Genomic DNA, 25,829 nt, shown 5'->3' on the forward strand with positions numbered 1-25,829 from the left:
TCACGACTGGACCTAATGGTCAGGGGTCCCTTTACCTTTACCTTAGTGGGTTTTCCAGGAGAAATTGTTGGGGCCTGTGACAAGTGGAAAACGTCTGGGCCCTGTGCTTTCGAGGCACGGAATAAGGAGAAGTGTGGACGGTCCCTTAGAAAGGCTAAAGCGGAGGAGGAATTTTATCAGAGAAAGTAAAATTCACCAATTCCAGGCAGGGTCAGTTTGGAGAAGGGATGGATGACTCTCCACCCTTCCCCACCCCGGAGAGGAGGCAAAAGGTTTCTGAGGATCCAGTACATAGTGTCATCCCTATCAGGAACATCCTACAACAACACCTGGCAAACTAGTGTACAGCTTCTTGCAGAGCCTCCTTGCAAGCCCCAGTTCCCAGGATTCTTTGGGTGGGGAGCCGCATACTTCACATGAGCTCTGCAATGCGCACGGTGTGTCCTCAGCCTTCTGCAACACACTGGTACCTTGGTACTCAAACAACTTGGAACCCAAACATTGCAAATCCAGAAGTCAGTGTTCCAGTTTGCAAACCTTTTTCGGAAGCCAAACGTGCTCCGTTTTGAGTGTTACGCTTCCGATTTGAGTGCACACTTCAGTTTTGAGTGTTACACTGGTCTGTCTGGTTTCGCTATTTATTTTGTGGTTTTGGTTTTGGCTCATTTTGTTTGTTTTTGTGACTATGTGAAACCCAGTTCAGCTACTGATTGATTGATTGATTGATTGATTGTGTGACTGCAGTACATTGTTGATTGCTTTCATTTTACGGACCAAGGGTCTCATTCGATAGTAAAAATTCATGTTAAATTGCTGTGTTAGGGGTTGTTTTTAAAAGTCTGGAATGGATTAATCCATTTTGCATTACTTTCTATGGGAAAGCGCACCCTGGTTTTGGAACGCTTTGGTTTAGGAACGGACTTCCGGAACGGATTAAGTTTGAGAACCAAGGCACCACTGTGCTTGATTTATTTACAAATGCAGAAGCATAATGTTGAATGGGAGGCAAACGTCAGGCATTCCCATACAGGGCAGAGACCCCTGAACCTCACCCCACTCCAAGATGCCTCCAACTCTCCCCCCCACCCCACTCCAGGGTCATGCATCTTGCCTGTTCCAATTTCCTGTTTCTTCACACACACACCCAGGCAGCTGCCCTCTCTGCCTTGAGCTTGGGGTCTGTGCACTTGTAGGTCCTTTCTCCCCCAAACTTGGAAGGGGGCGATTGCCAGCTATCTCCCAACGGAGAAAGCATAATCCTTGAGGCTGCTAACAAACCACCTCCCTAGCAAAGGAAGGTCAGTTAAGAACATGCTAAGCCAGCTGCAACAATTGGCACACAAAGAAGAACAAAGAAGAACCGTACCTGGTTTCCAGGTACACTAGGAAAGAAGAACGAAAACACAGTACTGTATTTGATGACAGAAAGCCAGGTTCCAAGGTGGAGCACAGGAATTCATCACTGGCCATTTCAGGGCCCTCAGGTTTTGGACTAGGGACCAGAGAAAGATCAGAGTTCAAATCCCCACTCCGTAACAAAGCTCACTACCTCACAGGATTGTCGTGAGGTTGAAATGGGAAAGGGGAGAACCATGTATGCCTCCTCAAGCTTCTTGGAGGAAATATGGGATCTAAATGAAGTAACAATAATAAACAGCTGCATCTGGATCTTGAACTCAGGGATGTGCAGAAGGTAGATAGGGATCTGGTGGTGGGTCTCTGGGTGATTTGCACAAAGTCAGCAAGGGTTTCTGACTCCCAGTTGACCTCTGACCTCCCTCCCCAAATGCTGCAAAACTCAAGAAAAGCTGGGTAACCATGAGTGGATTTTAAATTTATTTTTTAACGCCGAAGGGTTGCAAAGCTCGGTTCACTTTGGCAGTCCAAGCCAACTCCTAGGCTCAGGGTCCTTTCAGTCAATGTGTGTGTGATTTGCACCCGGCTCCAGCTGGTAGATATCAGGGTCCTAGTGGACAGATCCTGCAGGTGTGACGTCTTGCCTACCCCTTCCTATAACTTGCCCTGTTCCCCCTTCCTCACCCCTTGCAGAGATGGCAGAATACAGCAGCCTTCTGGAGGAGCTGGCTGAGAACATCACCAATGAAGACCTGGACCAGCTGAAGTCGGCCTGCAAGGAGGACATCCCCAGCGAAAAGAACGAGGAGATCACCACCAGCAAGGACTGGTTCAGCTTCCTGGAAAAGCACAAGAAACTGGACAAAGGTGAGCAGGACCACTGGCCTTTGAGATGGCTCTGCTCTGCCCCATGGAAGGAGGCAGCACTGCTTCTGAAGGCCAGTTGCTGGAAACTGCAGAAGGGAGAGGGCTCTTGTGTTCAAATCCTGCTTGTGGACTTCCCATGGGGGCATCTGGTTGGATGCCGGACTAGATGGGCTCTGGGCCTGATCCAGCAGGCTCTTCTGCTGCTCTTAGGAGGAGGAGATGAGGAGGAGCAGGAGAGGAAGAGGGTGTGCTCAGCCCCAGGCCCCTTCTGCACCAGCCTATCACTCAGGGTGGGGGCCTAGGGGCTGAGGGTGGGGTGCTGGGGTGCTGGGATGTGATCTTTGCCTGTGCTGGCCTCTGCCTGGGAACCCAAGATGAGGCTGGGATGAGTGAGGCCAAAGATCACCCTCTGCGTGTCCCACACATCCTGGGTGGCATCACGTGACGAATCACATGCCCCCCCTCAATGGGGGGGGGAGTTGGTGCCCCCGGCTGCACCCAGCCTACACAGCCATACCTCGGGTTGAAGTAGCTTCGGGTTGAGCATTTTCGGGTTGCGCTCTGCGGCGACCCAGAAGTAACAGAGTGCGTTACTTCTGGGTTTCACTGCTCGCGCATGCGCAGACACTCAAAATGACGTCACGCGCATGTGCGGAAGTGGTGAATTGAGACCTGTGCACGTGCAGACACGCGGACGCGGGTTGCATTTGCTTCAGGATGCGAACAGGGCTCCAGAACAGATCCTGTTCTCATCCATAGCTACCACTGTATCTGAATCTATGGGATTAAAACAAACACAGTGAAGAGGGGCAGGGGAGAAGAATCTGTGCAGCTAGACAGGCCGACATATCCAGAAGCAGCTCAGCCCTCTCTCACCGCCACTTTCACCCTGCTTTCCTTCCAAAGGAAGGAAGGCAAGAGCAGCAGAATCAAGTTGAGTGACTCAGAGCTGGCAGGCTTGAGGTTCCAGGAGGGTTGGGGAGCGGGGAGGAGCAGCCCGCCTGCCCGCCTGGCTGTGACAGCTCCAGGCAAGAGGAACGGACGGCTGGGCTCCCGGGAGAACCAGTGACTCAGCAAAGAGGCACCAGCCAGGCAGGTCCGCTCAGGGTTCAGGTCTCATCCAAGGGCTTGACACTTCCAGACCAACAAAGCACCTCTGCAATCACTTCTGTTCTGTTCCCAGGAAGGAGGCTGGGGCAGGGAGATGAGGACCTGTCACCCGGCACCATATGACAGGGCATGCGCGCATGGAGAAGGTGCGGATGCCAAGTTGTGCGATAGAACCAGGAGCCCAAACCTCCACCTCTTTCAGGGGGCTCAGTGCAACTGTGGGGTGCCCATTAGAAAAATGGGTGCGTGTTTGGAAGGTTCGCGTATGTGGCTGTAGGAATGAACAGTTCCCAGAAGAGGTTATGCCAGGTGTCACACGCACACACACCACTCACCAGCAAGGGGGGAAAAACCCTCTCATGGACGCCTAGAACTCATGGATGAAGCTGGAAATTGGAATATTCAGGACAGATAAAAGAGAGTCTTTTGCACAGCACATAGTTAAACAAGGGAACTCACTCCTACAGAAAGCAGGGTGGCCACCAACTTGGATGCCGTAAAAAGAGGATTGGACAAACCCACAGAGAATACAACTACATATAACAACATAAAAAAATCTTATGATTTTACCTGGTTATGAACTTACCGTATTTTTCGCTCTATAAGACGCACCAGACCACAAGACGCACCTAGTTTTTGGAGGAGGAAAACAAGGGGGGGGGGATTCTGAATCCCAGAAGCCAGAACAGCAAGAGGGATCTCTGTGCAGTGAAAGCAGCAATCCCTCTTGCTGTTCTGGCTTCTGGGATAGCTGCCCAGCCTGCATTCGCCCCATAAGACGCACACACATGTCCCCTTACTTTTTAGGAAGGGAAAAATGTGTCTTATAGAGCGAAAAATACGGTAATTCGTTCTGGAGGTCCGTTCTTAACCTGAAACCGTTCTTAACCTGAGGTACCACTTTAGCTAATGGGGCCTCCTGCTGCCGCCGCTGTGCGTTTTCTGTTCTCATCCTGAGGTAGAGTTCTTAACCCGAGGTACTACTTCTGGGTTAGTGGAGTCTGTAACCCAAAGTGTTTGTAACCCGAGGTACCACTGTAACTGTGAAGAATGAAATCACACAAAAATAGGGTGAGCCCTAAAAATGCACATCTCAGGTGTCAAAGGCCGGGGTAAAAAGTTGTGTCCTCAGCATTCAACAAGGATAGTATGACGACAAACAGGAGCAGAAGCTGCTCTGGGCACAGAAGGAGAAATATCCAAATATATCTAAATATCGCCCTAGCGCATTAGATGCTCTTCACAACCAGACCTGCATCCCAGCTCTCTTTTGCTCTTGTGCAGATTTGCTGGTCTCCCCACCCTGCACCCATCCTGCCCACTTCAGCCTTCCATGTTCTTGAGCTGAGACACCCCCAACACACACACACAAGGCTGAGCCCTACCCTGAGTTGCTCTTGTGGAGGAAGGCTACAGATGGTGCTGTGGAGCTGGATGATGTCATTCTGTGCTTTTTAAAAAAAATAAAGTTGTTTTCTCAGGGCAATGCAACCTGCTGTTGGTTGGTTGCTTTCCTCTCTCCTATGCACACACATCCACCTCTGCACTGGTCTCTCTGCCCACGCACCAGCAACATCGTGAACAGACTCACACTGCCATGCTGTGCCCACGCAAGACAGCCCCGTGCCTCCAGAGAGGTTCGCAGTCGTCAGTCACACCTTGAGGAAAGCGGCACCAACACACACACACACACACACACACACACACACACACACACAGAGGGAGTTGGTATGTTACACACACAAAGAGTCAAGTTAAATTCACACGTAGAGAATGGAACAGGTGTGGGATTCAGGTGACGATTAGCATGAATCAGTGGGCTGCTTTTGACATGGTGCCATCCTAAGTGGGGGCGGCCGGGGGGGGGCAGGGGGGAGAAGGAGAAAGAAAGAAGTCCCTGCACTGATTGTCTGCATTGAAATCCTGGAGGGATGCAAGAGGCAGGGCAACCCAAGCCCTTTCATCTTTGCAGGCGGGGAAAGGCAGGCGCAATTCAGCCGATTCAACAGGCAGGGCGCTTGCCACTGCCTTCCTGGTTCCCCACAGCTGACCTCCATCCCTGTGCTTATTCCTGCTTGGACTACTGCAATGCGCTCTATGTGGGGCTACCTTTGAAGGTGACCCGGAAACTGCAATTAATCCAGAATGCGGCAGCTGGACTGGTGACTGGGAGCAGCCGCCAAGACCACATAACACCAGTCCTGAGAGACCTACATTGGCTCCCAGTACGTTTCCAAGCACAATTCAAAGTGTTGGTGCTGACCTTGAAAGCCCTAAACGGCCTCAAAGGCCCAGTAGACCTGAAGGAGCGTCTCCAGCCCCATCGTCCAGCCCAGACACTGAGGTCCAGCTCCGAGGACCTTCTGGCGGTTCCCTCCCTGCGAGAAGCAAAGTTACAGGGAACCAGGCAGAGGGCCTTCTTGGTGGTGGCACCCGCCCTGTGGAACGCCCTCCCATCAGATGTCAAGGAAATAAGCAGCTATCTTATTTTTAAAAGACATCGGAAGGCAGCCCTGTTTAGGGAAGTTTTTAATATTTAATGCTGTATTGTTTTTAAGTCTTGATTGGGAGCCGCCCAGAGTGGCTGGGGAAACTCAGCCAGATGGGCGGGGTATAAATAATAAATTATTATTTTTATTATTCCTGTGCAGACAACCTCTCCTACATCGAGCACATCTTTGAGATCTCCCGCCGCCCTGACTTGCTCACCATGGTTGTGGAGTACCGCACCCAAGTGCTGAAGATCTCTGAGGAGGATGAAGTGGACACAAAGCTGACCCGTATCCCCAGTGCCAAGAAATACAAAGGTTGGGGGCCTCCCTGCTCAGCCCCCACATGCCCTCAGCCACCCCCAAATCCCAAACCCCCTGTAGCCGCCCCTGGGTCTCGTCTCACCCCTTCTTCCTGCATGGAGACCCTGGGGCTGGGGCTGGTTGGTTGTTCATCTTTCTCTCAGCGGGATGCAGCTGCTCCAGAGGCTCACCTTTCTCATCTGACCTTGAGGGGAGAACTTGGTCTCCCCTCCCTTTTTCAGACCCACTTTGAGCAGCTGGAGAAACCTAGCTTCAGATCTCCGGCCTGAAGGCAGGGACATGCCCCACGTCCACCCAAGGGCGATGGGGGGTGGACAGAGGACGCTTTTGTCCAGAGTCCGCCAACAACTCCATCCCCAAACCTCCCTGGCTCACAAGGGGCAAGATGCAGCCGTGGGGGAGATAAATGGTTGGTTGTGCAGGAACCTTTCCAGGGCATAGTTTTTCTACTCTGAGGTTGAAGATGGGCAGCTGGGCAAAAGCAGGTCGTGGACCTGCCCCTTTCATGACTCAGGGCACCAACAGTACAGCTTTCTATCTTGTTGCATTGTTTTCAGGAAGAGGATGGGAGGGGAAGCAATAATTTGGGTTTGCTCTGCTCCGTTCTGAGGCAGATTTATACGCAGCTCAGAAATAGTGCTCTGCGAGGCTGAGTGGCTCCCAGTTGCTAGCATACATCGTTAGCTGAGAGGATACCTTTGAAACACTGAGTTTAATCATAGTAAAAAAGATAGGCCATGCTGTTAATAGTCACGTGTATTTCAGTGAACAAACCGGGGGCCCCCCAAAGAGGGCTGCATGTGGGGCCCCTCGGACCCTAAGCTCTCCACTGGTTCCATCTTTATAGGGACTGCATTTAGGTTTTCAATCTGTTAAATATCACTTGGAGACCTTCAAGTCCTAATCATAGAAATTAGACTGGGTAATAGATTCAGGCCGCAGTTTCTTCACACAGGTCCTCACAAGGTTGTGGAACTCTCTGCCACAAGATGTATTTCTGGCCACCAACTCAGAACTCTTTAAGGATAAGACAATCCCACCAGGTGACTCCTACGTTGTTCTCATGTTGTCTCCCTTCTTTTTCTCCCAACAGACATCATCCGGCAGCCCTCTGAAGAAGAGATAATCAAACTGGCTCCGCCACCCAAAAAAGCTTAAAGTGGGGGGGGGAGGGGGGAGGAAGGGAGCAGCTGGGAGGAGGATGACCCCCCCACCAACCCACCCCTCTGCTCCACTGTGCCCTGACGGTTCCAGCTGCCCCTTCTGGCTACATCCTGCCCTTTCTCTGTGACTGTCCGCCTGTCTTGTGGGACTGGGGTGGGGAGCAGCCTTGGCCACTAATGGAGTCTTAATTCCAACCCCCTCCCCAACCCCTCCTCCCCACATACATATCCCCCCCCCCTTGCTACTGACTGGTGTGGATGAACCCTCAGGAGGGCTGCTGGGACGGGTGGGGGGCGGCCAGGGGGCTGCAGGACTGTTGCTATGCAAACATGGCACCCACCTCTCCCCAGTTGCCACTCCCTCCTTCCACGCACCCACCCACCAGGAAGGGGCAGACCCCCCCCGAGTTTGACACCCCAACAAAATCAAGAGCCTTGGCCTGTTGTTGTCGTTGTCCTTGTTGTTGTTAAGGAAGAGGTGAGGATGGGCAGAGGAAGTTGGACAGGGGGAGATGAGATCAGGTGGGTGGGTGGGTGTTTTGGTTTTAAGAAGCCACTGGGAGCCCCCCAGTGCAGAACCAGCGCCAGGAGCTGGCATTGAGGCATCAGTTTGCAGGGGAGAGATTTGGGGGGGGGGGTGTTAGAAAGGACTGGGCAACGAGGGGCAAGTTCAGCAAGCAAGGAGGGGAAGGGAACAGGATGGAGAAGGGTTAGGGAGAAGTCCTAGCAGCTTTGCTTGTGGGGCTGCAGTGGGAAAGCCTGAGGGGGCCCCTAGTTGCTTAGATGTGCTGGGGGGCCCCCTAGGGCCATAGAACCGGGGCCTGCAGCTCCCCCCTCCAGAATTGTCACCCCGGCTATACACCCTGCCAGTCGCCCGTGAGGCCTCGCTACCACTCTTGACCCCTCCAAAGTCAGCCAAGTACTGCAGTTTAAGATTTTGCTGACATCCCGGCTCAATGCACACACAGAACAAGCGGCGCACTGGAGATTTGCGCATCTCAGGCCAAGGCAGCCACACTCCTCTTCAGCCGTGCAAACTGCCAAGACTTATTTCGGCTGAGCCAGACATCCTAAAAGGGTTTTTAGGGGAGCAGCTGGTTGCAGAGGTGAGCTGTGGAGGGAGGGCATTTAAATTTTCTCCCAGGGTGTTATCTCTGAGGTGGAGGGCTAGGGTGCTGGAGTCCCAGGGCAGGGGTGCTAAGTACCTGCTGAGCAGGGAGGGGGACAAGCAGGAGTTGGGGGGGATACAGCTTGAGAGAGAGGAGAACAAAAATTTGTGTGGAGAGAGCCAGGTTCAGTTCGGGGGTCTGCTCCTTCCCTGCCAGTCTGTGCTAACCCTGGGGTGGGAGAGCAGGCCTTTCACCAGGAGGCAAGCTGGGGGGGGGGACACACACCAGCCCACCCCCACTGGCCTGCCAGCCTCCTTGCCAGCCCCCCTGACTTTGTGCCTTTCCTCGGTGTTGGTTGTGCCGCTGCCGCCGCCGCCTCTCCTTCAACTTGCTCCGTGGGTGCCTCTGCCTCCCTTGTCGCCAGAGACATTGACCCCTTCCTCCTCCTCCTCCTCCTGACTTGGTGCCACTTCTGCCCCGATTCAGTCCACCCCCCGCACCCCCTGCCTGCTGGCACGCCTTGAGCGGAGGGCCATTTCCACAGGGGGCCAACCCTTAACCGCCACGTCTTTTTCTTTGCCATGATTTCTACTCCTCAGCTTGTGGACGCCTTGCTGTTCTGCTCAGTGGCTGCATTGTCATAGATTGGGGGGGGAACTGGTAGGTTGGGGGGGGCCTGGAGGTCTCCTCTTCCCCATGGGGATGGTGGGACCCTTGAGGCTTTCCCTGTGGAATTGCCTGCCTGCCTGTTGGCCCTCCACACACCCAGGAGACAGCCTGATGTGGAGAGCAGGCCTCTTGATGCTCCTAGGTTGCAACAGGGGCACCTCTGCAGCAACCAAGGCTACCAGCAGCCTCCCCAACTGCCCAGACCCAAGAGAGCCGGTGACACTGCTTGCATGCACTCATCCTGCATCCCTGCATACGATCATCGAGACACCCGTGTCTTAAGTAAATCAGGGAAGTCCTGAGGGGCCACATTTCTGCATACAGAGAAATACGTGTTGCCTCCCCCTGCAGCACATGCAGCCCCCTTGGGTGCCGAGCAGCTGCCGTGTGTGTGTGTGTGTGTGTGTGTGTGTGTGTGTGTGTGTAAGCAGGCTAAAATGTTTAAGGAACAAATGGGGGGGGGGAGGACAGTAATCTACATTCAGCAAGGAGGCAAGTGGGATTTGTCTGCTTCTCTCTGTCTCCCCACACAGTTTGTTTCCAGATGGAGCCAGATTAAGACAGCCTCCCTGCCTCACATGGCTGCTGGGAGTGTAGAGGAGGAGGAGGAGGAGGAAGGGAGGGGGGGCCACGTGACTGTTTCTGGCGCCCAAAGCTGTGATCCTGGCTGCTGTGTCCGTCTCTCTGCTGCAGCTTCCATTGCACATATATTGCCATTAAACTAACTGCACCTGTTCTGGGATGGGGGGAGGAAAACGCTTCTCAGTTGTTGTTTTTTTAAAAAAGAGACCCACCCAAACAGTGGAACTTGCATCAGACTGCAAAAGGAAATATATATATATATATTATTTAATTAACGCTGAAAAACTGCGCTGTGAATCCTGGTGTTGTTGGCCAGGTGGTATTTCCTCCTCTTTTCTCCCTGCCCCCCCCCCACACCTTAAAGCGAGACCACCTGCTTCTGCCCTTCCCCCTTGCAGGTAGTGTTGTGTTCTTTTGTGTTACGTATCAACAGGTGGGCTAGGTCTGTGTTTCTGACAAGGCATCTTGTTTAGGTCTCCCCTTCCCACCCCCCTGGCAATCCTGCTGCCTCTCTACCCACCACACACAGCCTGAGCCTTGCCTTCAATCTCTCCCCCCCCCCCCCATTCCCTGGGTCAGGATCTCGGCCGCAGTGGGTCGTTCCTGCCCAACCAGATGCATTCCTGGCACAAAACTCCCTCGGTGCGTGTTGGTGTGCAATGACTGTTCAGAAGTCCAGAGAGCTGGCGGAAAGGGGGAGCGAGGTGGGGTGGGGAGGGCTCCTCTGGAGCAAGGCAAGGGGTCAGCGGCAGGACAGAGACAGGCAATGGCCCCCGTTCGAGAGAGGCAGGCTGCCATCCCTACAACCACTCTGCATCCCCCTGCCTGCCTTCAGTTTGGCCTTGGGGGGCCCCGTCTCCAAGATGCACCACAAAGCACCTTCTCGCAAGGTTGGCCGTGCACATCTGGACACGACTCCAAGGGCATATGGCAAACTCAGCCGGGCTCTCAGCACCGGGCTTGTTACGCTTCTGGATTGGGCCAAGCCTAGAGGAATGGGCCAGAGCATGTGGACTCTCCTTCGCCAGAGGTTTTTAAGCGGAGGGCCATCTGTCCTGGATGCCTTCGTTGCGATTTAGATGTGGGGGCTTGGACTAGATGTTGCTTCTGATTCAGCAATTCCATGACTCTGGAAGGGGCTTCTCAGCCTCCTCGCTCTTGCAGAGGTCAACCACATTTCAAATCAAGATATATAGAGAGTCTGGGGTCCTGCGGAAAAGCTATGAGGAGCGGTAGCAGAGGGGAGGGGAGCGTTCGCTCTCAGCTAAGGGGGTCAGGGACACTGGGGAGGGCTCTGGGCTGCTTGCACTTGCTTGGTGCCCTCCTAAGAGAAGCCTTTGTGTGAAGACGTGCAGAAGCGCTTCAGCAAACGCTGCTGGAGGTGCAAAAATTGCACAGGAGGGGAAGGGGCTGCTACTGCCTACAAAAATCAGCCCCGGGAAGCCTCTGCCTTCTCAAAGCCAAAACCTTGGCAGAAGGGTGGTCTCTGGTTCAGCTGCCCTTAAGTACCCACACCCCACAGACACACACTTCTGGTGTTTACAGCTGAACAGTTGGTGGTGGTGATGTCATTGCAAATTAGCAAATTGGCAGCGGGTAAAAATAGTGTCAAAAAAGAAACAGGGTGGTGGTTGGGGGGGGTGAGGCTGGAATTAAAAAGCGAACAGCTCAAAACAAAGCGAAGAACAAAGGGGCTGATTAGGAGGCAGCTCAGAATCACAGGATGCAGAAAACACTTTTTTTCTTGCTTCGGGGCTAAATGCCCACCACCCTTGGCATGGCCAAGTCCTTCGCCGCTCTTAAAGGGCAGCCCTTGCCTGGTCTCTGGATGAATACGCCTCAAATATTTTGCAAGGCCAGTGACATTGCCAGAGAGAGGGAGGCTCTCTGCTAGGTCAGGGCTGGGGGTGGAGAGGCAAACACACACCTGTGTGGCCCTCCAGCTGTGGTTGTGCCACACACACACACTCACACCCTGGCTCTCCAGGATGCCAGGCAGGGGAAATTCCCAGCCCTACTGGAGACACTGCTGGGGACTGAATCTGGGGCCTTCTGCAAGCCAGGCATGTGCTCTGCTGCTGAGCCACCAATGAGCAAGGCCCTGCAATGTTTAAAAGAACCTCTTCCCACCAAGCCACATACACACAAAAGCAACTTTGCACATACAGTGGATGCTCGGGTTGCAAACGTGATCTGTGCAGGAGGCACATTCCCAACCCAGTGTTCGCAACCTGTGACCTGCGCATCTTCGCACAGGTGGGTTTCAATTTGGCGCTTCTGCGCATACGCAAAGAGCGATTTAGCACTTCTGCGCACGCGCCGAGACCCGGAAGTAACCCATTCCGGTACTTCCAGGTTTGGCACGGTGCGCAACCCGAAATTGCGCAAGCGTCTGTAACCTGAGGCATGACTGTAATGTTAAATGAACCCCACCACAACACTTTCTCACCTCCAAGATGAGCACAAAGAGGCAGCTTCCACGCAGACAGAATGTTACCAGTCAAACCAGTGTGCCACCTCTGGTGTCTCAGATTTAAAATTCCGGGACAGGGTCAGGGTTTTTATTTTCTTTTAATAGTACAAACCCGCCCTCCGTATTAAGTTCAGGTGCATGAATTGTAGTCTGCTGCAGCCGGACAGAAGCTCCAGGAGCCAGAACAGGGGAAGGAAACACCCAGGCCCCAATCCTGCCTCTCCGCCAGCTCTCTCTACTTCCTCCCTCCCCAGCTGTCCCTGACCCCTGATGCTCAGACCGTGCTAACTGTGTGTACATATATATTATAAATATATGTATATTAAATATAATATTGAGTGTTTAGTGTTAACTTATTCTCTCTCTTTTTTTTGTCAAGTGGACCAAAACAAAAAAAACAAAACCACAGCAAACAGGAACTGTAACAAAGTATTAGTTTCTAACTCAACGCAATTTTTGATTAAAGAAGTGTGTTTCTTTGAACAAAACGATAAATAAGCATAACTTCAGTATAGCTGATGGGGTATTTTGTTTGCATACAATTTGGCTAAGCCAAAAGGACACGGTGGAGGGATAAGGACTACCTCGAAGGGTTGTTGTGAGGATTTATTGAAAAAGGCAGTATTCTGTGTAAAGTCGGGGTAAGAAACAGGCCTCTCTTGTGATCACTCAAATCAAGTGGACATATGGAAAATATTTACCACCACCCCCTGCAAGTGAATGAACTTGGCTGTTATGGGGGGGGGGGCAGGTTGGGGTATTTTACTCGTGGGCTGAAATGCCCCTGAGCCTTGTTTGCACCATCCTCTGCTATGGATTCCTTCCTTGAAGGTTTTTAAAGAGAGGCTGGATGGCCATCTGCCAGGGATTCTTCGCCTCCAATTCCTGCATTGCGGGGGGCTAGTCGAGATGGCCATTGGGGTCTCTCCCACTACACTCTGCAAATGAACAGCTTTTCCTTTGCCAGTCTTCCTCACCCGCAGCCAGATAGCCTGCCCCCCCCCCCCCCGTGGCAACTCCACTCTCCATCACTGTAGCCCCACTGGCAAGAAACAAAATCTGTTCCAGGCAAACTCCAGCCCTCCAGATATTAGGGACTACAATTCCCATCATCCCTAGCTAACAGGACCAGCGGCCAGGGATGATGGGAACCGTAGTCCCAAACATCTGGAGGGCTGGAGTTTGCCTATGCCTGGGCTAAACACTGCCAGCTTCAATAAATGAAAAATGTACGGTAAAAAAATCGGGGAAGCCAGTACTCCCAGGATGGCCAATGACAAGGATGTGAGCCAGGGGTGCTAAATAAATGCCACCAGAGTGTTGTGGGTTAAGTGTTCCCAATGAAATGGGGGGGGGGGGATGCAGGGTTCGCTTCCACCGCGCTGGATCGGGGCCGTTCTCCAGATTCAGAAAAACCACTGAAGCGAGTGTGTTTTAACGGTCGAGTGGAAGTGATGGATGGCAGTCTTTCTGCCCAGCAGAAAGGAAGTTAAAAAGGGAGTAGCTCTCAAGGACAGCCCAAGTCCTGTATTGATGGGGGGGTGTCTGGATTCGGCCGCCTGCAGCCCACCCACCCGCTCTCCAATTCCATGTTTCCAAGTCAACACGAGGGGTCAGGGGTCTCCACAGCTCCCACCACCCCAAGCTCTTGAGCTGCGCCCAAATGGGTGCCCCGTCCCCCAAAGTGGATTGCTGACTTGCACTGTTCATTCCTACCTTCTCCTGTAAGCGGCGATGTTCTTCGCAGCTTTTTTTTTTTCAAAAAAAAGGAAAACTGTTTCTTTAATCAAAACTTGTCATAACTGCAAAGTTAATTTTTTAAGGGTTTTTGTTTTGTTTTTTTAGAGTAAAGGAATAAAAGCTCCTGCTTTGATTACTCTCCCCTGATCCCCACCCTCGAATTTTCTCTCCAAAATGTAATGAGAGTCATTGTGCTAATCATGGAAATAAAAGTCAAAGGTATTGTGTACGTGATGACTGTGTTCTTTCTTTAAAAAAAACAACCTTCTCCCCTCTCTGTTAAGCAGGTGGAAGTTGGAGGAGGAGAGGGAGACAAGGGGAGTGACTGTTCCTCCTGAGGTGCCTCTTGCAGCCAAACAGCATAGAAGGAACCCCCCCCCCCAGTTCCTGGGTGTTTGGTGCAAGTAAGCTAAGCCCCCCGCCCCCCCATACTCAAACTGGAAGAGGAGGAAGACAATGCCAGGCAGCTGGCAGGCACTGGGAGGGGGGTGTTTGTGTGTAGGAACCGAAAGGGCCATTTCACCATCCGCAAAGATAACTTTTTGGTGGGGGTTGAGGGCTGCATCTATTGGATGGCTGCCTGCCAGGGATGATTCAGCTGTGACCGTTGCATTGCAGTGGGTTGGACTACATGACCGCGGGAGGGCCCCGTCCAGCTCTGTGAGTCTATAATTTGCTTGAGGCCACCAGCGACACACTCCTTCCTTCGCCTTTACTGTTTGGGTATTAATTTGTTTTGGGAACCAAGTTGATCTCTGGATGCAGCTAAAGCGTCCAAGGCATCTTGCTCTGACAAAGCGAAGCACTCACTCTTTCGCTCCCAAAAAAAGGCGGCCTGAGGCTCTCTTTAATAATAATAATAATAATATAATAATAATTTATTATTTATACCCTGCCCATCTGGCTGGGTCTCCCCAGCCATTATGGGCGGCTTCCAACACAATATTAAAATACATTTAAAATGAGGGGCTAGTCTGTTTGACCCCAAGTGAAGCCACTGGCTCTTATTTGGTAGGGAGGGGGTTGGCACAGCTACTGAGTCCTCTCCCACTATGCAAACTCTGCGCTGCCCCTATGGGATAGGTAAAGGTAAAGGGATCCCTGACCATTAGGTCCAGTCGTGTCCAACTCTGGGGTTGCGGCGCTCATCTCGCTTTATTGGCCGAGGGAGCCGGCATACAGCTTCCAGGTCATGTGGCCAGCATGACTAAGCCGCTTCTGGCGAACCAGAGCAGCGCATGGAAACGCCGTTTACCTTCCCGCTGGAGCGGTACCTGTTTATCTACTTGCACTTTGACGTGGTTTCAAACTGCTAGGTGGGAAGGAGCAGGGACCGAGCAGCGGGAGCTCACCCCGTCGCGGGGATTCGAACCACCGACCTTCTGATCGGCAAGACCTAGGCTCTGTGGTTTAACCTACAGTGCCACCCGTGTCCCTGTGGGATGCCACCCCCCAAAAAAGCAAAACCAAACCAGGATTCGAGGCTGAAGAGTTCAGCCCCTGGCTGGCTGGCTGCCTTTGGAAAGAAGATCTCGATATTGCTGATGCCAAAGATGTCCTTATCACGAAGGCAAGATGCTCCAGCAGTTTAGCTGACTCAAGGAGCTGAACGGGGGACACAAGTGCTGGCACAGCCAGCGAAGCAAAAATTAAAAAGGTGATTTAGGAAAGATGGGACAAAGGCAAGGAAGGGTCAGGAGGAAGCGGGGGGGACGGCTGAGGTGAGAGCCCCCTCCAGGCCTGCGCTGTCTATTAGGCGAAGAAGGCCGCAGAAAGGGGGGCCAGAGCCCCACCTCCTGTCCCAAGAAGGGCAAAGGCCACCAGCCCCACGGAGCCAAAGAGGAACCTCTGGCCAGGCTCCCAGCAGACCCATTTCACACACAGCCAAGCCTGTCTCTCAATTCTTTTATTGCATTTATATAATATATATATTTAAACTTTTACAATAATTTTAACTTGATAACATCCAAGTTTTAATTTGGTTCTTGTCTTGTTTAATACATATAAAATTAGGCCTCTAAACAGCGATGGGAGGGGGGGAAGGGCAGTTGTTTTCAAAAACAATTAAGATTATTTTTTAAAGGAAAGGGGGGGGGAAATGAAACACAAAGAACCTTCTGGCAAATGGAGGGGATCCCACGAGAACCCCTCTCCCTCCGTAGGGCACGAATGAGCCCCCCTCCCTACCGCAAAAGGGGGAGGGGAATCAGCCCCATGTCTCTTCTCTGCATTTAAACCTCTCTTAAACAAAAACAAAAAAACCCTTTACTCTCCGAAAAGGTTGGGCGAAGGGGCGTCTGAGGGGGCCAAGGCAAGCTCTAGACTGCAAAAGGAGGCTCTTCATGCCGCTAGAACTCTGCTGAAGGAAGAACACAAAAAACAGGAGGCGGAGGGAGAAGAACGCCCCCCCCCCTCTAAAAAAAGAAAATGTAATCAGAAATAAAGCAAAGAGTCCAAGTTTGCTTATCCTGGAAGCGGGCAAGCAAGGGCGCTCCTCAAAAACGGGAGTGGGGGGGCGGGAGAAAAAAGCACAAAACCTCCAAAAAAATGCCCCCTTTGGGGCTCACACCAACATCGTAAAGGAAAGGAGGAGGGAGGCAGAACCCGAACTCAGCTTACTCAAAAGAAAGCTTCACAGGGAATGGCTGGGGGGGGGGGCAGGCAGCAACCAAGCCCCTTCCCTCCCACTCCCCCCACCCCATGCCTCTGGGGGAGTGGGGGGTGGAAGGGGGCAGGCCTCCCTCCTCCCCATGCCAAAACCGAGGCAGAGAGAGAGAGAGAGAGAGAGAGAGAGGAGGGGGAGAGCAGAAGGGGATCCCAGGGCGTCCCATGTGTGTCCCCCCCCCGCCCCCCTCAAGCAAAGTCCAAGTGCAATTAATGCCAAGCAGGTTGCCCCTGGGGGAGGGCAAGCGACAAGGAGGGCGGGGGGCAGGGGGGGCTTTCCTTGGTGTTTCAGTAAAAAGCAGGGAGGGGGGATAGATGGCAATTCAAAGTGGTGGGCATCTCGTTGCCGATTCAAGTCTGCACACTCTTTACGCCCCCACCTTTTCCTCATCCTCAGAGGGGGGTCTCAAGAAGGCATGCACTGCACCCGATCCGGGCCTTCCTCGTCATCGTCCGACGTGTCAGAGGAGCTGGGGGATTCGTCCGAGTCGCTGTCCGTCGCCCCGGTGCCTGGATCTCTTCGGCGCTGGGGAAAGGGAAGAGTAGGGGGCTCAGCGCACTCAGGATCAGCCCATCGCCAAAACAGGCTCACCCACAGCTGCGTCATTCAGGGCTTCAACTCGGCAGCAGGACACCTGCCTGCATGCAGAAGGCCTCGGGTCCGATCCCCTGGAGAGCCGCTGCTGCCAGTCTGGGCAGGCAGTGCTGAGCTGGATAGGCCACTGGCCTGACTCTGCCTAAGGCAACTTCCTGTGTCCCCATCATCCACTGGGGGGCAGTGGGAGCAGCCCCACGCCCTCCCAACCGACCGAAACCCCCATGGGGTGAGCTTCAAGGCCCCCGTTCCCAGTCTCCCAACACGCTGTCCTCCCCCCTGCCCCCCCCCCCCGGTTCAGCCTGGCCCGTCTGCCCTACCCGGTGGTGCCGCCTCTGTCGGAAGTGGTGCATCAGGAACCAGAGCAGGTGGCTCTCGTACATGTCCGTGTGGTGCAGGCTGTCCTCATCCCGCTCTCGCTTGTTCTTCTTTATCACCTGAGGAGGACGAGGACGAGGAGGAGGAGACGGAGAGGGTCACTCGGCTGCCCAGGGCCCATTCAGAACCAGCAGGGGGTTGGACTAGATGCTCCTGGGTGTCCCTGCCGACTCAGTGGCCCGTCTAGTGAAGAGGGACGGCATTTTATCTGTCCTCCGCTTCCTTGAATGGCCACTGGCTCCAGTACTGATGAGCTTCCCACAAGCACAGGAAGCCACCCAGAGAGGTGTGGAAGGACAACCCAAGCCACCTCCTTCCCAGCCAGCATCCGTGGCCCTCCGGACATCATCAGCATCAGCATCCTTTATTATTTATACCCCACCCACCTGGCTGGGTTTCCCCAGCCACTCTGGGCAGCTCCCAACAGAATATTAATAACATTAATATTAAGAATACGATAAAACATTAAAAGCTTCCCTCAACAGGGCTGCCTTCAGATGTCTCCTAAAAGTCAGATAGTTGATTATTTCCTTGACATCTGATGGGAGGGCGTTCCACAGGGAGGGCGCCACCACGAAGAAGGCCCTCTGCCTGCTTCCCTGTAACTTGGCTTCTCGCAGGGAGGGAACCGCCAGAAGGTCCTTGGCGCTGGACCTCAGTGTCCGGGCTGGATGATGGGGGTGGAGACGCTCCTTCAGGTCTACTGGGCCTTTGAGGCCGTTTAGGGCTTTCAAGGTCAGCACCAAGACTTTGAATTGTGCTCAGAAACGTACTGGGAGCCAATGTAGGTCTTTCAGGACCGGTGTTATGTGGTCTCCTCCGACATCCACATCACCCTCATCCCTGGCCCCCTGGGAGTCCAACCAAAACTGGAAGCCCCTACCCCACCCGCCATGCTAGCTTCCCCCAGACTGCAGGGTGGAGGAGAGAGGGTCTTGGCCAACAGAGGCCCCCTGAGTCTCCATGGGGCTGAGAAGGCGGCCCTCACCTCCTTCAAGCCGGTGAGCTGGGTGGGCACCTCCGCTGTCGGGGCCCAGACCTTGACGTCATGATCCAAACCGCTGGTGGCCAAGACTGGGAGGTGAGGGTGGGGCTCCAGGCAGTTGACCTGAAAGAATATCCAAAAACCTTTTTTTTTCTGGAGCAGAGTTGTGGCTCTGGGTCGCCCCAGAAACAGCTGAGAGGGCGAGAAGGTAGCAGAGGAGTCGCTGCTCTGTCCTGCATTCCTGCCCCTCCCAAAGTAGACATGCTGGGGGAGGTGGAAAAGGTGTTGTGTTGTGTCCCCCCCCCAAAGGATAAGAAGGGATGGCAGATTTGCTTCAGGAAAGAGGTGGGCTCTGAGGAGATTTCACCCCTCCCATATCCAAGAATCTGCTGATGAGTCTGGTGATTTTCCAGAGAGGAGGGGCGGTGTTCTGCTCTCTACTTTTTCTGCTCCAGCCTAACATCAGTCAGTCAGTGTGTTGGAGAGAGAGAGAGAGACCGAGTGTTAGAGATCGTGTGTATAGATAAGGTTGCTGCTAAGAGCAGCTGCAGACACTCAGTGCAGTGCAGCATTCATTTATGCTTGGACCTATTTAGCTTTGTATATACAGTGGTGCCTCGCAAGATGAAATTAATTCGTTCCGCAAGTCTTTTCGTCTTGCGAGTTTTTCGTCTTGCGAAGCACGGTTTCCCATAGGAATGCATTGACAATCAATCAATGCATTCCTATGGAAACCGCCTTCAGACCAGGTCCGGGGACAGTCTGTCCCCCAACCTCTTCTGAAGGCCGGCGGGGGGCGAAAGTCTTTGCTTCCCCCCCGCCTGCCTTCCCGGGAGAGCGGAGACTTCTCTGCTGTCCTGGGGCGATTTAAAAGCCCCTGGGAAGGCAGGCAGGGGGGAGCAAAGAAGGCGGGCGGGGGGTAAAAGTCTTTGCTCCCCCCCGCCTGCCTTCAAAAGCCATCCGGGATAGCGGGAAGCGCTTCCCTGCTATCCCGGACTGCTTTTAAAATGCTGGCGGTGGGGAGCAAAGCCTTGCGGCCCCCGCCGGCCTTCCTGGACCTCTTCTGAAGGCCGGAGGGGGGGGGAAGGCTTTGCTCCCCACCGCTAGCATTTAAAAGAGGTCCCCGGAAATCTCCTCCTTCTTCTTGCGAAATTCTTCTTGCGAAGCAAGCCCATAGGAAAATTCGTTTTGCGAAGCGCCTCCAAAACGGAAAACCCTTTCGTCTAGCGGGTTTTTCGTCTTGCGAGGCATTCGTCTTGCGGGGCACCACTGTAATTGTGTATTATAGTTGTAGACAGAATAAAGAAGATATTCTACAGAGCTGCTCTCCGAGTCGTTTATATACTCTGCTATACTCTGCTATACTCTGCTGTGTGACGACTGTCTACTGGTGGAAGTGAATCCAGTGCTCACAACTCTAAGCTGTGAGTCCACAGCACTTTGACCTGTTCCTGTGCAGAAGGTGGTCTCTGGAAGTGCTACCCAGCTCACCTGGCCCAGTCGGGGCTGAAGTGTGTGAGTCCAGTTGGTGGCACTGGCTCAAGGGCGATGCTGACAGGCTCTGCACCCATTTCTTGCAGGAGCCAACAGGAGAGGCCTTCTGAATTCTACCCGCCCCCTCAACCAAGCCTGCCCAGCCGTGCCCCCTCCCAGTCCAAGGAGCCCTCCGGCCAGCCCCGCCCCTCACCACGCCTCCTCGGTCGCCTTCCATGAACTGCACCACCTGACACGATGACTTCTCCCACAGGAAGATGTGCCCGCAGTCGCTGCCGCTCACCACAAACTCGCTCTTGGGGCCGTAGAAGTTGACGCCCTTCACTGCAGGCAGAGAAGTGGTCTGGGTGAGTGCCCGGCAAAGCCGCTGCCCCCCCAGCGCCACCTCCTGCACTAGGGGGACCAGGAGACCCTGCCTCCCCCTTGCATTTCCCTTCCTTCCCTCCTTTCCCAGAAGAGAGAGTTTCCCTTGCTCAGGGGGCGCCGTGGAAGCTGTGACTCTGGGCCCTGCGGCCATCAAGGGGGCCATGTGGGGAGAGAACAGGGGCAGGGGCCGATTGGGGAGTGTGGGGGTGCTGCTGGGGGGGACGATGACTTTGGAATCCCCTCCGCACTTGCTTATCTCCTTGGTCCCTGGCAAAATCAATCTCATTTTGGCCAGAGAATGCATTTATAATTACATTTACAGGAACACTACAACTCACGTGATTTACTTATGGAACCGCAGCTTTGCGTGGGTGGAGGGGAAATAAATGGGGAGGGGGGGACCAGTCGGAAGGGGCCACCTGAGATTTCATGGGAGCCACCCACAGCCTTCCAGAAGCCTCAATCTACCCAAGGAGCAATAATCTCACAGAGATGTGGGGCATTCTGGGTCGTCCCAACTTTGTGCGATTTCCCCTTTGCATGCAGCCCCCCGGAATATAACCCTCACATAAGTTGTGAGCCTACTGCCTGCCTACGTATATATACCTAGCTCGGACCTGCCCCTTCTTGGAACTTTTCAACGTTAGCAAAAGGGCCTGGGGTTTGAGCAAGGCTAGGCCAGGCGATCTGCCAGCCCCACAGGCCATTAAGGTCAGGGGGCATTTCCCCCTGCCAGGGGTGGCGGCCGGGGGGGGGGGAGAGGCTGCTCCTGCACCTGTGGCGTTGTTCCGATGCCCCTTGTATCTCTTCAGGTACTCGGCTCCGTCGCTGTGAGACGCGTTGAAGAGATAGATGTCCTCGTCGTTGTAGCTGGCCACGAGCTCTGCAGCAAGACACATTGGGGAAAGCTCAGTTGTGTCTGGGAAATGGCAGGAGGGGAGAGCTCTCTTTGGCCTTGGGGAGGAGTGGAAACGGGGAGGGGGGAAGCCGGCCAGCAGATTCTAAGACATCACAACCTCCCAGTCTTCACCAGGGAGGGGGGCACTAGGACAGGGCAACCCCCTCTCTCACTCTGTTGCGCTTCCTTGTCCGTGACACCCTGGAAGGTTCCTCTCCCAGGCTCTCCTGGTCAAGGGCTGTTCTGGCACCCAACATGACAGAAAAAAGCCCCCCAAGCTTAGGGGCTGACCACCACCCGCCGAGAGCTCCCCCTCTGCCCCACGTACCTGACCCATCGTGGCTGTAGACCAAACAAGTGATGTTGGCTTTTGAATCGCTGTTCACCTGCGGAGGAATCGGGGAGCATAGAAAAGCTCAGCAGAGCGCCTTCCCAAAGACCCTCCAGCCCCAGGTAATAATAATAATAATAATAATAATAATAATAATAATAATAATTTATACCCCGCCCTCCCCAGCCAAGACCGGGCTCAGGGCGGCTAACACCAGGTGTAAAAACAATTGATTAAATTACAACTTATAAACAAGATTAAAATACAACATTAAAATGCAGCCTCATTTCAGCAGAAACTCAAATCAAAAACCTTTTGGGGGATGAAAACGTCAAGTCTTCACCAAGGCCAACTATCCAGACTGGTCCTACATGGGCCAGAAAAAAGCCAGGGAAGTCCCCAAATAGGAGTTCCATCACAGAAGGAGAAAGGAAAAGGGAAAGAGGGGAAGGGGATCAAGTTGATTCCAAGCTGAAGGCCAGGCGGAACAACTCTGTCTTGCAGGCCCTGCAGAAAGAAATCAGATCCCGCAGGGCCCTGGTCTCATGAGGCAGAGCGTTCCACCAGGCCGGAGCCAGAGTTGAAAAGGCCCTGGCTCTGGTTGAGGCTAATCTGACTTCCTTAGGGCCCAGGACCTCTAGGGTGGTGCTATTTATGGCTCTTATGCCAAAGAGCCACGTGGGCTGAGCACAGAGGCAGCTTTTGCACTTGGGGCAGGCAGGCCAAGATTTCAGAGAGAGGCGCCCCCTAACAATCCAGCATCCCACTCACTTGGGGGGGGGTTTCCTTGGGGGCATCTAGCCAGCCCCTGTGACGACACGAGGCTGGACTAGGTGGGCTGATCAGATTCAGCAGCCAGGCGCTTCTTGAGTTCTTACGGAACCTCCAGCGCCAGGGGCAGTCTGTCCAGATTGTTAAGTTTTTGGAGCATTTCGGCACTGGGAGGACAGGAGGCTGGACTGGGCGGGTCCCCCCTGGCCTGATCCATAAGCCAGGCTCTTTGAAGACTGTGTTCCTGCCATCAGAGCCACCGCAGGGCTGGGGGACGAAGGGCAAAGACCCTGGCAGGGAAGAAGGAACATGGACCCCAGGAGGGCCCTTACCAGGTGGTGAGGGCAGAACTTCTTCAGCACCCCGTTGTTCTCGTTCTCGTTGATCTTCCGCTGGTCGTAGACCCTGGGGAAACGCCAGAAGGGAAAAGGGGGTCAGCTTGCAGTTTTAAGAAGTAACCAAACAATTGCGTTGCAAACAATTATCAGTGATATCCAAGGCAACATGATGACCAAGTACAACAATGCCAGGTCAGTATAAACTCTTGATATAATCTATACAGAACATTAAACAGTATGAAATAGATGAAATATGCACTCTCTGCAAAACCAAATAAACAGAAATCTTATAAATCTCTGAAAGTCACAAAATATGCACTCTTGATGGATTCTCTTGAAAACGTAGAACCAAATAAACATAAGTCTTATAAGTCTCTGAAAGCCTTTGTAGACTATGCAAGTCTCTGAAAGAAGCAATGGGTCAGATTCTTTATTTGGTTTTGCAGAGAGTGCATGTTTCATATATTTCATACTGTTTTAATGTTCTGTATAGATTATGTAAAGAATTTATATTGACATCGCATTGTTGTACTTAGTCATTGTGTTGCCTTGGATATTACTGCAGTTTTAAGAAGACACTATGCAAAGAAGCAGCCTCGTTTGCTTCTACATGCGTCCCTCCACTTACGCAGGGGATATGTTCCATGCCCCCGTGTGCATAACTGAAATCGTGTCGCGCGGAGAGCTCCCCACCTAATAGGGAAGGCGCCCGGGGAGAGGGGGAGAGAGAGACTCATGGGTGCCGCTGGGGCTGTTGCCTGCAAGTTGCTCAGGGCTGCTGCCCGCCTTCCCTTGCTCAGGGCTGTTGCCCCAAGGTCACATGGCAGCGAGCAGGTGGCTGAGAGCGACATCCGGACACCTGCCTAGAGCAAGGAAAGGCATGCCATTGCAATTTCTTTATTTAAAAACAAATAAGGCAGGACTGTATCGGGAGGTTTTTAACGACTGATGTTTCATTATGTTTTTACAGTCGTACCTCAGGTTACAGCTGCTTCAGGTTGAGTTTTTTTGGGGGTTACACACCCGCCAAAAGCCGGAAGTACTGCAACGGATTACTTCCGGGTTTCGGCAGTCGCGCATGCACAGAAGCGCTGAATCGCAACCCGCACGTGCGCAGATGCGCCGCTGCGGGTTGCAAACGTGCATCCAGCACGGATCCTGCTCACAACCTGAGCTTCCACTGTATATGCAATGGAAGCCACCCAGAGTGTCTGGGGCCACCCAGTCAGATGAGTGACGTATAAATGATAAAATTATTATAATAAATTATTATCCCTTTGCACATTGGCGAGATGTCCGCAGGGGGCACGGGAGGAGGGAGACGCGGGTGCCCAAGAGGGGGGCACAATGGACCCAACAGCCAGCCAATAAGATGCTTCCCTCCCCTCAACCCCACAGGCCCCCAGAACCCCAAGTGGACCAATGCCTCACCCCAACACCAGCCATGACAACGGCCTCCCCTGCCTTCGCTTGAACAGCGGGGTTCTGGGAGACGGGGGGTGGGCTCAGTGGTCCCCGAGAGGGCGCCTGGCAGGAGGGGTCTCACCTGACATACTCGTCTCTGCCCCCGACAGCAAAGTGGTGGGTGTTGGCCGGGTTCACGTAGATGGTGTAGAGGCCAACCTTCTTCTCCTTCTCTTTCGTCACAACCAGCTTCCTGAAGATGCAAAGCAGAAAGAGAAGGGAGGGGGCTTGAATTCACCTCTGTGGAAAGAGCCTCCTCACCCCCTTCTCGCCAGGAGCTGGGTGAGACCAGGGTTCAAATCTCCACTGGGCCATGAAGTTCCCCAGTTGTGTCCTTGGGCCACTCACTGCCTCTCAGCAGAAGCGACCTCACAGGGTCGTTGCAGGCAGAAATAAGCTCTGTCACCTTGAGCTCCTTAGAAGAAGGTGGGATATAGAGATAGAAGGCTAGATACCGTATTTTTCGCTCTATAAGACGCACTTTCCCCCTCCTAATAAGTAAAGGGAAATGTGTGTGCATCTTATGGAGCGACTGCAGGCTTCTGGGATTCAGTATATATATTTTTTTCTTGTTTTCCTCCTCCAAAAACTAGGTGCGTCTTATGGTCTGGTGCATCTTATAGAGCAAAAAATACGGTACACAGACACACCTCCCCCCCACAGCTTATGAGTCCCGATGGAGAAAACCCACCCGCCCCTTCAGGCTCCAGCATGGAGACCCCAATGGACCCAGCCGTGTCCTACTCAAAAGTGGCAAGGAGTTGTTTCCTGGCTCCAGACTCCAAGGAAGAGAACCAGGGAGGGGGCCCTTCTGCACCAGCTCCAGCGGAGCCAGGAAGGCAGAGCGGGAGGAAAACAGCCGCCACCCTAAATGCTCAGCAGCCTAGAGGTGGAAAAATCTGAACCCAAATCCCCCCACCCCAGAGAAGAGCAACCCTAAAGAGATGCAGGGCATGGAGGATCTGGCCCCAGTCTCAACGGGAGCAGAGCACAGAAATCTGAGACAAAAATTTTAAAAAACACCACAGTAGAGGGGCGGGGGGGGGGCTCCACATCTGGACAGCTTATTGAAATGAAAGCAGCCCAGCTTTAAGACATGGGAGCCCAAACCGTGGCTCAAGAGAGCAGGAAGAGCTTGGGTGGACTGATCCAGAGAGGGAGTGTGGAACAAGGGGGGCTGGGCTTAAAGTAGGGAAAGGGGCAGGAGAACTACTGGGGGGCAGGCCAAGAGTTAGAGGAATGAGAGGGGGCCCCACACACTTACGAAGCTGGCCGGTCTTGTCTCAGGTCAATGGTGAAGACCACGGCGTCTTCGCCAGCTGAGAGGAAAGTGCAGGGGGAGTCTGGCTCGAGGGCCAACTGAGAGAGAGAGAGAGAGAGAGACGGGCTGGTTTGAGGGGGGGAACTGCAGCAAGGCCTCCCCCCATCCCCCCTTGTGTGCCCTCGGACAGCTCTCCCTTGGGACCCACTGCCCTGCCGCCAATCCCCAAGAAGCTGCCAGGCTAGAGCAACTCGAGGACCAAAGACTTCCTAGCAAGATGGAGGCAGTGTGGGTGAGCAGCTCCCAGGTCTGTGAAATTGGAGCAGCCTCGCAGTTTGGGGAGCTTCTGGACACAGCGCTGTCCCTTGAGGATCAGGGAGCCTCGGTGGCCAGAAGTGCCTT

The 25,829-nt window shown here is 53.5% G+C and overlaps 2 protein-coding genes across 2 annotated transcripts in view; one reads left to right on the forward strand and one right to left on the reverse strand.

Annotated features, from left to right (window-relative positions):
* PEA15 (proliferation and apoptosis adaptor protein 15) overlaps positions 1 to 10,025 on the forward strand; it is a 53,668-nt gene extending 43,643 nt beyond the window's left edge. The window contains exons 2-4 of the mRNA XM_083716226.1: positions 2,050 to 2,223; positions 5,985 to 6,140; positions 7,240 to 10,025. Of these exons, the coding sequence (XP_083572352.1) occupies positions 2,052 to 2,223; positions 5,985 to 6,140; positions 7,240 to 7,304 (393 nt within the window). The 5' untranslated portion in view covers positions 2,050 to 2,051 and the 3' untranslated portion in view covers positions 7,305 to 10,025. The remainder of the gene's footprint in view (positions 1 to 2,049; positions 2,224 to 5,984; positions 6,141 to 7,239) is intronic.
* Positions 10,026 to 15,773: 5,748 nt separating this feature from the next.
* DCAF8 (DDB1 and CUL4 associated factor 8) overlaps positions 15,774 to 25,829 on the reverse strand; it is a 29,737-nt gene continuing 19,681 nt past the window's right edge. Inside the window, exons 6-14 of the mRNA XM_083715751.1 lie at positions 25,431 to 25,525; positions 24,249 to 24,359; positions 22,697 to 22,769; positions 21,591 to 21,648; positions 21,140 to 21,247; positions 20,192 to 20,322; positions 18,508 to 18,627; positions 17,462 to 17,578; positions 15,774 to 17,072 (exon numbers count right to left, since the gene is read on the reverse strand). Coding sequence (XP_083571877.1) covers positions 16,953 to 17,072; positions 17,462 to 17,578; positions 18,508 to 18,627; positions 20,192 to 20,322; positions 21,140 to 21,247; positions 21,591 to 21,648; positions 22,697 to 22,769; positions 24,249 to 24,359; positions 25,431 to 25,525 — 933 coding nt within the window. The 3' untranslated portion in view covers positions 15,774 to 16,952. The remainder of the gene's footprint in view (positions 17,073 to 17,461; positions 17,579 to 18,507; positions 18,628 to 20,191; positions 20,323 to 21,139; positions 21,248 to 21,590; positions 21,649 to 22,696; positions 22,770 to 24,248; positions 24,360 to 25,430; positions 25,526 to 25,829) is intronic.

The sequence above is a fragment of the Podarcis gaigeae genome (assembly GCF_964106915.1).
Source record: "Podarcis gaigeae genome assembly, chromosome: 16".
Classification (NCBI taxonomy): domain Eukaryota; kingdom Metazoa; phylum Chordata; class Lepidosauria; order Squamata; family Lacertidae; genus Podarcis; species Podarcis gaigeae.